We start from the raw sequence: 11355 nt of genomic DNA, 5'->3' as shown, positions 1-11355 counted from the left end.
GGCTGCTGAAAAATCAGCTTTGACATCACAGAAATAAATTACATTTTAAAATATATTAAAATAGAAAACAGTTATTTTAAATTGTAATAATATTTCACAATATTACTGTTTTTACTGTATTTTTGAACAAAATAAATTCAGCCTTGGTGAGCATAAAGGACTTCTTTCAAAAACTTCAACTTCCAAAAAAAACAAAACAACCTCAACCTTTTGAACGGTAGTGTATGTACAATATAAGAGGTTAAAATCTGTTAATGCAGAACACAGCCAACATTCAAACATTCTGGCTGGTTCTGATAAAAATGAAATGAGTGCAGGAATATTTCCCTCAGCAGGCGACACAGTGAATCTCTTATAAGGCGTTGGGGAGGTGAGAGGAGATCTCTGAGGCCTTTTCAGAGCTTCCGAAGGTCATGACAGAATGTTACTGATAAAAAGCAGAGATTCAGGCTAATTAAGTTCTGTGTAATAATGGTATTCCATTTGGGAAAGTATTTATGCTCAGTCCTTTTGTGTTATAGCCACATTCATAAGGGTTTTAGGTGATTTCTAGCAAGTGAACAATCATATTGAATGCAGGAGCTGAACTGTGAGATTATCTAATCAAGCATGACCATCCCCCCCAGCTTTGATCACAGGAATACAGTAGCCTATATGTTAAAATATTTCACAATATTATAAGAGACTTTCCCAAAAAAAGGGGGGGTTGGGGCTTGAAAATATTATTCTCTACAAAAGGGGGGCCCGACAGAAAATGTTTGGGAACCACTGCACTAACAGACTCATATGTAATTATAGCTTGATTTCATCCAGCATGTATACATGTTAATCAGACTACAACTGGCCCTGCCGTTGTTACAGAGGTGGTGCTCAACATGTATTTAATCCTTCAAATATTTGCGTATGCACTGTGTCATGTATACTTATAAAGACTGTAGCTTGACAATGCAAAAAACTCGATCATAACTGCACATGTAAACATACTGTACTTTATGACTCTGTATGGAAGGCTGTAGGTTGAACCTAGTAAGGCTCACTCCGTTGGCACAAAAATCAGAACAGGGAGGGTGATAAAGGCTTCTCAGTGCACTAACAGAATCTCATCATCCTCTTCCTCGCTAGTTGTGAGTCTGCAAAGCCTGACACTGTCACCAGGAACCTCTTCTGTTTCTGAAGATTTCCTGGCGTGTCCGTGAGCATCTGTGAGCGAGTCTGTGTGTGCGTTCATATGTGGTTTTCTGAATGTAGGAAAGCTTCTCTGCTCCTCAGACTGACCACTGGAGGACGTCGGTGACTCGGGGGAGGAAAGCGGTGAGATGCCCACAGAGGTGTAGCGCAGGAGAGAGACTCCTCTGAGCTCTGCAGCCAGTTCCTGCACCAGCCGTCTGGAGGATCTCGACTGGCTTGTGCTGCGTTTGGGGCTATCGGGGGGTCCAGGAGGACTGTCATCATCTTTATGTTTTGGGGAAATGCCCTGTTTGGATTTCATTCTCATCCACTCTGATCCTCTGTCATCTTCATCATCTTCGTCTTCCAGAGTGTCAGAGGTGGAGCGGGGTGAGGTAGGGGAGGGCAGGGAGAGAGGAGAGGACAGAGACTGTCTGTCAGGTAGGCAGAGGGCCTCAGTGTGAGCCTGCAGAGCCAGTCCCAGCGCCACCGTCGAACAGGATGGCGGAGTCTGTCCCACACTCTCACATGACACCTCAATGCCATCGTCCGTTGTGTTGTAGCTGTGGAGGCTCAGATCGGGGTTTGTGTGCGTGTGGCCTGGAGGCGTGAGGAGAGGTATCTGACCCCGTAACCGAGAGCCACGATGGAACAGGCGATTCCACAGACGACCAAGTCTCCGGCGTGACGAGGAACGACGAGAACAGTGACGACGAATCTGCCTCCGCATAGCTGAACGGAGATTATGCAGAACAGAAGCCTGAGAGAGACATGTATGGAAAAAAAGAGGTCCAGTCACATTTACCATTGCCCTGCATAATTTTGCAAGCGAAATCCTGTAATTTCAATAGGAATTGGGAATTTTCTCATGAGGGCGAAAAAGTTCCCCACACAGATTTTGCTTGTGTTCAAGGTGTTCACGTAAATTCACTGCATTGACCAATAGAATGTTGACTGGTTTTAAAGTGACTTCTGTGTGAGAAGTGCTACGTTCATTGCTACACTATTGGCTATGGAAAACACACCTGTTTTTGGCCACAGAATTTTGCTGAATTTTCGCTAATGCGACAACAGTTTCATTTCCATTTTATTCGTACTTCCTTAATTTCAAATTTGAATCGCAATCCTATTTGCTACCTCAAATCAAATTCAATGTCATATTCACATACCTGTGTTGGGTTGTAAACTGGGAAGTCATCCACTGGAGGAATGAGACCTTGAGCTATCAGCTGACCATAGGAGGGTGGAGCCTCCCTCTGAACAAACTCCGCCTCTAGTCGGGTCATCTGGGTTTCAAAAGCTCTAGTGAGAAAGGGGAACATAAAAAAAAAAGGCTGTTTTATAAAGTTGCTGACTGATGCCGGTTAAAATTGTAAGATAAAACAATGGCTTTTTAAAAAGGGAAGCTGCTGAACACATTCAGGCAGGATATCTCTTGAGAATCTCCAAGAGCTGTTACTTAACCAGCAGTACTTTGACTGTTTGATGAATCAAGGGTATTTTGGGTGCTGCTTTGTCTTTACAAGGTTAACTGGAGAAAAACTGTGCATCACCTCCCAGAGCATCTGCCTTCTCATGTTTTCTTTCTTTATCTCATTGGGATATAATCCATTTAGCAGAAAATAAGGCAAGTTACAAATAAAAAAGAAAGAAAAGATAAAGACTGACACGATACAGAAAATAAAATAACATCTTTCATTTTCTTAACATTTTGTTTTGATTTGTTTTGTCTAAAGACAAAAGATATATTAAGAATTAGACAAAATCTTAATCTTAAAATCTCTTTTGAAATAAATAAAAAAAATACACTAAAAAAGAAAGCAGTTAAGCTAAATTGTAATATTATTTAACAATATTATTGTTTTTACTGTGTTTTTGATTAAATAAATTCAGCCTTGGTAAGCATAAGATACTTCTTTCACAAATTAAAAACAAATTTTTTTTTACTTGTTTTAAGCAAAAACAACACAACTTAGTGAGAAAAAAATGATTTGCCAATGGGTTAAGACATATATATACATCTCGCTCAAAAATGACCAAAGAGTTTCTATATTTTTCCTATATAAAATATCGAAAAATATCGAAACTCTTTGGTCATTTTTGAGCGAGATGCTAACGGTCTAATCAGATTCAATTATCTATGCTAAGCTACAGCTAAAAGTGCTACCGCCAGACCCGGAGATCGGCTGAATGGATTCGAAAACGGTAAAACTCAACTGTTTAACTTTGGAAAATAAAGCCTATTTTGGAAAATAGTGGAGTGTTCCTTTAAATGCAGGCAGGAAGAAGATGGAAGTGACCTCACCTGTACTCTCTTGTCCTGAGCGAGTAGAGTTTAAAGGCACAACCCAGTGCAATGACCAGCAGCAACCCACAGACCAAGCTGCCAATCAGAGCCGCTGTGATCACCTTCCTGGGCACGGATGCAAGACAGTCTCTTTCATCACTGCCGTCGAGACAGTCCTCCTGCCCATCACAGCGCCATGTCTCAAAGATGCACAGGTTGGTTCCACAGTGGAAGTTTCCAGGCTGGCAATCAAAGCAGTTTTTCTCATCTGAGCCATCGGGGCACTTCTTCTGGTTGTTACACCTCTCAGAAGCCGAGTAACACGCTCCACTGCCACCCTCGCAGGGATACTCTCCTGGCTGGCACAGTGGGCAGTCCTCCTCATCTCGTCCCCCTGGGCAGTGCCAGAAGCCATCACAGCGCTGCAGCTCCGAATAACAGCCCTCGACTGTGCCACATGGATGCTCACCTGGAAAGCAGTACCCCTTAACCTGCAGAGAGATGGACGGAGGTTAAACATTATTAGCATCACAGAATATCAATCCTAATCATAAACTGTAGTGAGTACAGATTACTTCAGTTTTGCTTGTGGGTATATAGTTAAACCTCCACTGTGGAACTTTGTTTGAAACATAAAACTGTAGGTTACTTGCAGAGTTGTTTTTGTCAGTTATGCTTCGGTGAATGATGGATGAATGAATGAATGATGTAAACCTCCTAAAATACCTTGTCTTGTTGATTCATTCCACAGTGAATCAACAAGACAAGAACATTTTTTACTTCAGGGTCAGTAAGATTTTTTTTTTTTTTTTTCAAAGAAGTCTCTTACACTCACCAGGGTCTTTCAAAGTTCAGGGTCAGTAAGATTTTTTTCTGTTTTTGAAAGAAGTCTCTTACACTCACCAGGAATGCATTTATTTGATCTAAATGTGACAACTGTTACAATGTAACCACAAATATATGAAGAGTTATCAATTTGACTCACCCTATGATGGAGAGAGGCCCATGGAATAATTGGTAACAACATTTAAATAAAAAAAAAATCTGAAAAAATATCACACGTGTTTGTGGTTTAGGAAGTTATAATATGAGGCTATACTGTTAGCATGATGTTAGCTCTAAACTGCTGGATGATAGAAGTTTAATTTAAGTTAAAAGTCCTGGGGTAAGTAGAACCAGTAGCTCACCCCTTCTTCACAACCTAAAGTATAATTGTACTGTAATTCTACATTATATTTCATTAATTTTAATTTCATTAACGAAACATTTTTGATTTTCCTGTTTTGAACTTGATTTTGTTCTGAAAATTTTAAATAGGCCTTGTTTATGAAAATTGGCCATTGAAGTTTTATGAAATTGTATTTCCCTGCAACATTTATAAGTGTGATGTTGAGTACTATTATCCCAGTTCTGTAAGGTCAAGTGCAGTCAGTTTTTATTTATTTATTTTAATTGAACTTTGGTTTGAAATTTTGAAATAATTTAAAAAGTCATCCTTCCATCCATTCTATTATCCAAACCTCTTTGTCCTTATTAGGGTTGCGGGGAGCTGGAGCCTAACCCAGTGTCTTTTTTTATTTATTTATTTTTTTTTTGGAAAGCCATATTTTGAAAGCAGTTTATTTTAGATCAAAAGTGATTATTCCCAAGGGCTCAACTCACCCCCCTCTCCCCTACTTAAAAAAAGTATATATTTCAATTTCTTCCTGTGATGGAAAAGCTGAATTTGCATTGAATTGGCCATCCTGCTTAATATTCTTGTGGAAATTGTGATACACTTTTTACAGAATTCTTTAATTTACAGAAAGTTCAAAAGAACAGCATTTATTTGAAATATTTTTTTTTTACATAACTGTCTCTACTGTCACTAAATAAATATAATGTGTGTATATTGTATATTATATTCTTTCATTTTTTTTTAATCAAACTTGTTAAGACATAAAGACCAGGAAGAACTTAATGATATCTTCATACACAGTATAAAGAAAAACAAGCTTTTAACAATATGCTAAAAGACAGTTTTACACTGTACTGATGCAAAGTATTCAACCAAAACACACAATGCCAATGCAAAATGGAGAGCATAAGTTATCACCGGGAAATGTACAAACTCTCATTAGCATCACCAAGAATGTGAGACCTGGTAGGTGGCGTTGAATCCGTGTCCAGGGCTGTTTGGTTTAGCGTGGTAGAAGACGCTCATCTGTCCCTGGGACGACTCCAGCAAGGCTCGTCTATGGTTATTATGGTGAGAGAGACTCTGCAGAAGATGTTCCGCACGCTCTCCCAATCCATCGTAAACACGGACAGAGTCTCCCACACCCAGCTGTAGGTCCACCTGCAGCACCAGTGGCTTTGGGTCCTGAAGCAAGAACAGCCAAGCAGAACGCTGTAAGTGATTTAATGCAACCTAAAGTGAGAATAAATGAGGTTCTTATCATACTTGTGTGTCTAGGAACCATGTGCAGTGAAGATCTGTGCCAGCGCTCCTGTTTGGACGGAAAAAATCAGGTGAGGCAAATGTCCCGTAGAAGTTGACTAAGCGTTTTCCACAGGATGTGTCGGGACAGTGGGCCTCGTCGGATCCGTCGGGACAGTCCCGGGCTCCATTACAGCGCAGAGACACTGGCAGACAGCGGGTAGATTGGATATCAGAGCACTGCAAGGTACCAGGCGGACACAGACTGACCCGGCCGGGTGTTGGTTGGGCAGCACAGCTCCTTTCGTCTGTATTGTCTCCACACTCGTCCAATCCATTACAGCGCCAGGAACGTGGAACGCACTTACCATTTCCACATAAATATTCATCGTTCTCACAACTACTCTGACCCAGGCAACCTAATGAGTAAAAAACAGACAGAGACAAAGACAGTCTTTTGCACACGTAAACACTGACGGTTTGCTGAAATAAGCCAACCAAATCTACCCACTCTGCAGATGGTGTTTGCCTGGTGACAGCTTAACAAACACAGCCGTTCAGTATTATTGATTGAACTGCACCTCTGAGGAAATCGCACAAACACAGCATTTCACTCCTCACGCACACACACTCAGTGACATTTACACATACCCCGTGGAGTTAAAGCTGCAGTCCGTAAGTTTTGCTTCTTTGTCGCCATCTCTGTAAATTAGAAAACATTATTATAAGCTAACCGTTGTGAATCGGGCTAAAGTAAGGTGATAGTTTTGAACACTGGATGGTTATGTACTTGCTCAAATATTGATTTCGGATCATTTTTAACCAAAAAAAGTTAGATCTAACTAAATAATCATCAGTGGAGATCTGTCTAATACACACCGACACTAGTGCAATCCAAATATGCGCATTATGTAACAAGTGCTGCAAAGCATTAGCATTTCATCACGGCTCTATGGCCATACTATTGATCTGCTAAGCCTGCAATCGCCTGGTCAATCTGTGCTTACGGTAAATCTATATGCCACGACAACAGTCTCTGTAATTTAGCGTCTCTCTAATGTAGGAACACAACTAAATCTGATGAAAAATTGCAACTCAAAAGGAAATGCATAAAGTATGATAAAAATATGCCCAATCAATGGATATTAAACCATAGAACACGAAATTAACTAATTAATTAGTTAATTTTCATTAATTAACTAATTAGAATTAACTAATTAACTGACTCACTGGAATGACAGATTGTACAATACTGTTCAAAAGTGGGGTCAGTAAGATTTTTTTTTTATTATTAAATTTTGTTTTGATACTTTTATTCAGCAAGGTTGTATTAAAACAGTAAAGATTTCCACAAAAAAAAAAAAGTATTAAGAAGCACAACTGTTTTCAACATTGACAATAAATGTTTCTTGAGCAGAGAAATCAGTATATTAAAATGATTTCCGAAGGATCATGTGACACTGAAGACTGGAGTAATGATGCTGAAAATTCAGCTTTGCCGTCACATAGTGATATTCCTGTGTAATATTTAATGATATTTCACAATATTACAGTTTTTACTGTTATTTTGATCAAATAATTGCAACCTTTGTGAGCACTTTTAAAAACATTTTAAAAATCATAGTGACCCCAAACTTCTGAACGCTAGCCTAGGATTGTCTGCATTTAAAACTTGTTGCATGACAATTGCTTACGAGTCACAATAACCAATGACATCTGACACACTGTGAGGCACCAGGTTTGAATGCTTACAAACAAAAATGAAATTTGTATTGGCAGTAGGGAAAATGATAGAAAATGTCTTACATTTTCACACAGTTACCATTATTAGAAGACTTGGAATATGGAGCACAAGTATTAACCACTTTTACTGTAAAACACAAAAGAGCAGAATGAGCTCTAATGGAACATACGCACACTCTAAGTTCATTCACCTCGTATGTAAGATAGTCTGAAGCCTTGTGCCTGTCCAGAGCTGTTAGCCTGAGAGTGGAAGTAGACCCAGACCTGTCCTCTGGACGAGATGAAGGGAGGAGGAAGAACAGAGCCACAGAACCGATACTCAGCTTTCCATGTGGGGCCGAGCAGCAGCCAGTCGCCCCTGCAGTCCCCCATGTCCTCCACTTCAAAGCTGTGAAAACTGGACACAGCAACACATGGTGCTTAATGCATGGGCTGGAATCTCTGCTGTTTCAGCACTTCCACTGTATAATAGTGTATACTACATAAAAATTCTAGAACAGTATCATCAAATGAAATGTCAGAGGCACAGTAAATTGATAAAAAGATTAAGATTAAAATAAAACGTCAAATTAACATAATACAACAACTTTTTTCCAAGCATAGCCGAGCTCTGCTTTCTTCTCTTCTCCTTATGTGACCCTTTTATGTGTCTTTTTCATTTTCTTTTCAAGGTTACATTTGCAACCACTTCTGCTGTGACAATATGCAGTTCTGTTTGTGTAAAAGGTAAGCAGTAAATTGGAAATTATTAAAAGAATTAAACAAAAGAAGAGAGTGAAAATAATTTTTTTTCTTTGCAGCATAGTTTAATCTCTAGATATTAAGATATTAAACAATTGTAAAGATCACATTTTTATATAAATTATCATATGAAATCTGCAGTTTTATATTATCACAACAAAGCAGCAGTGAATTTTTCGCTTTGATTAAATGGGATGATTTGAGCCATTTTTGCCATGTCACTAAAATAAAAAATATTAGTGTATTAAGAAATATTACAGGTGCTTCTTAATCTTTTTCCTTTGGAAAATTGTTTTAATCAATATCATAGCATTTCCTGTGAAATCCATTGTGGTTGCTTTTGTGATACCTCCTTAAAGGGTTAGTTCACCCAAAAATAAAAATTAGCCTGTGTTTTACTCACCCTCGAAGCATCCTAGGTGTATGTGACTTTCTTCTTTCAGATGAATACAATCGGCGTTATATTAAAAATTGTCCTGGCCCCTCCAAGCATTACAATGGGGGTAAGCGGGTGTTGGTTGTCAACAACAGTTCAGAAGACGTGAAATAAAGTGCGCGCATTATTTCATAAAATAATTTATGAATAAATTCATAAATATTTCAATATATCAAATTATTCAAATAATTCAAACGAGAAAGAACCAAATTGCCTATCACACCTATGCAGATGATACCCAGATTAACCTAGCCTTATCTCCAAATGACTACAGCCCCATTGACTCCCTCTGCCATGAAATGTGCTATATAAATAAACTTGCCTTGCCTTGCATTCATAATAAAACGTGCCTCACACGGCTCCGGGGGGTGAATAAAGGCCTCCTGTAGCGAATCCATGTGTTTTTGTAAGATAAATATCCATATCTCAAACGTAATAAACACTTTTTTCTCACTTCTGCTGACTGTGGTACGCGGAAGACATGCAATTACACAATAATATTCATTTTTCTACATAATAGGAATGACCCTATAACAACATTTCAGTGATATAAAAGGAGTGGGAGACCATAAGCAACAGAGAGAGAATATTTGCAGTGGAACTATCATCACATTATACAGATTACAGAGTACTATCAGAGTACACACACACACACACACACTCACACAAATACTCAAGAGCAAGAGATAAAAATCAGCATCCAGTACCATTACAGAAGAATGGGCTATTTGCAGCCAATAACTTGACAACATTACACATCTATTTCTCTGTTCTCTTTCTTATCTCTCTTTTTCCTAAATACTTCCCAAATATCGCTGCTTAAACAGAGTTTGCTTTACAATAATTTAGTAGTAAGATGTGTCATGACCATTTGAGTAGCAAAACATGTTCAGGGGTTCCTAAACAGATTTCACCTATAAATTTTATGTTTGTGAGCTGAATTATGGCTGAAATATGATATCACAAATATTTTACCCATTAAGCAAGAATAATCACTTTATAAAAGCAGATGGTGAGAGTTCATTCATCAGAATGCAGAGATATGACTTTCACCCATTAATACTGTGTGACCCAATAACCGCAGAATCTATTTGAATTTATACGATAAAATTATTTTTACTTCATTATTAAATTATTAAACTGCACTATCACAGTATAAATAGTCATTAAAATACAGACATTTAAATCTCCTTTTGCTGTCAATCAACTGGACATTATGCAAAGCTTCTGAATATTTTAGACAGGTCACAATGATAAGGATGATCTGACGGCCTGAGGCCAGTGCCAGAAAGTTTTGGGCCAGTTGGCAGAACTGTCACTTCCGCTATCAGGCCAGTGCTGCACTGCAACAATGTCTTATATTCAGTGACAGGGGCGGATTGGCCATCTGGCAATTCTGGCAAATGCCAGAGGGGCCGGACCATTTTGTTTAATGTGGGCCGGTCAGATTTTTTCTAAATATATATAAATAAAATTGTTTTTACAGGCCAACAGCGCATAGGACGGGTTTTTATCGCTTGCACGATTTCTCTATAGTTATAATAATAATAATGTTAATAATAATTAAATGTTAAGCATTTTGCCCAGTCGGCCACGGCCGGCCGCCTGGTCCCACGTCATTGCAGCACAAGCTAATTTTCAGTAAAAGCTAGATAATGGACTGTAAAAAAGGAAAGGTGGTGCAGAAAAACTTTGAGAAAGGGAAAAAAAGGGCTGAAGTCCAACGCTGCTAAATGCGTAAAATTAACCGAACTCTTTTCAAAAGGTTTAAATTCGGCTGCTGCAGTGGAGGACAGTTTGTGCCGCAGTGGTAAGAAGAAAACAGAAAATACAGCTAGCACAAGTCATTTTCACACTACTTCTGCCAGTTAGCGCCTGTTTTTTTTTTTTTTGACAGTAGCCTACATTGTATTAAAGGGGTCATATGATGCGATAGAACCCCAGTATATTTTAAAATGTCATTGCTTCGTGATAATTGGTTAACTTAAGTGTTAACGAGCCTGTTACTGTCTAATTAACTATTAATTAACTCTTAGGATAGGAGGAGCCTGTGTCACACACAGAGAGAGAGAGAGAGATCACACTCACACACGCACTTTACATCACACACACACACACACACACACACACAAATGCACATGCAGCACATATTAGCAACACTTCAGCATGCTTTAATTCACAAATAATTGTATATCAAAAAGGATTTACTACTGCTACTATTTATAGTTTTTGCTATATATTCTATTCCCTTTTTTGCTATTATTACTTGTTTGTATTCATGTGTATTCCAATGTTGAGAGCAGTCAGTGAGAAAATATTTTGCTGTAATGTTTACATCCTATACTGTGTTAATTAACTAGGATTTTGCTGGAATCAGTACAGCCAGAGACCCCTGGTTTTCCAATACCAGTGCTGTGAGGAAGGATGCTACGGTAGGCCAAGCAGAGACTGGGAGGAGTAGAGGTAGGAAAAACCCAACAGACAGACAGTGACAACAAAGAACAACATACTGTAGAGAATGACAGTAACAGCAGACAAATGGCATAAACAGACAGCACACAG

General features: G+C 38.7%; 1 protein-coding gene across 2 annotated transcripts in view; it reads right to left on the bottom strand.

Annotated features, from left to right (window-relative positions):
• Window positions 1–227: 227 nt before the first annotated feature.
• Window positions 228–11355, bottom strand: part of LOC107657130 (low-density lipoprotein receptor-related protein 3-like) — a 29358-nt gene continuing 18230 nt past the window's right edge. For both annotated transcript variants that reach the window (XM_016445151.1, XM_016445150.1), the window contains exons 4-9: window positions 7808–8013; window positions 5898–6292; window positions 5595–5816; window positions 3473–3945; window positions 2337–2469; window positions 228–1927 (exon numbers count right to left, since the gene is read on the bottom strand). In XM_016445151.1, coding sequence (XP_016300637.1) covers window positions 1082–1927; window positions 2337–2469; window positions 3473–3945; window positions 5595–5816; window positions 5898–6292; window positions 7808–8013 — 2275 coding nt within the window. In that variant the 3' untranslated portion in view covers window positions 228–1081. The remainder of the gene's footprint in view (window positions 1928–2336; window positions 2470–3472; window positions 3946–5594; window positions 5817–5897; window positions 6293–7807; window positions 8014–11355) is intronic.

This window comes from Sinocyclocheilus anshuiensis, unplaced genomic scaffold (genome assembly GCF_001515605.1).
Source record: "Sinocyclocheilus anshuiensis isolate Anshui unplaced genomic scaffold, SAMN03320099.WGS_v1.1 scaffold944, whole genome shotgun sequence".
Taxonomy (NCBI): domain Eukaryota; kingdom Metazoa; phylum Chordata; class Actinopteri; order Cypriniformes; family Cyprinidae; genus Sinocyclocheilus; species Sinocyclocheilus anshuiensis.
The sequence above is the reverse complement of the archived record's forward strand: the minus strand, read 5'-3'. Positions and strand labels throughout refer to the sequence as shown.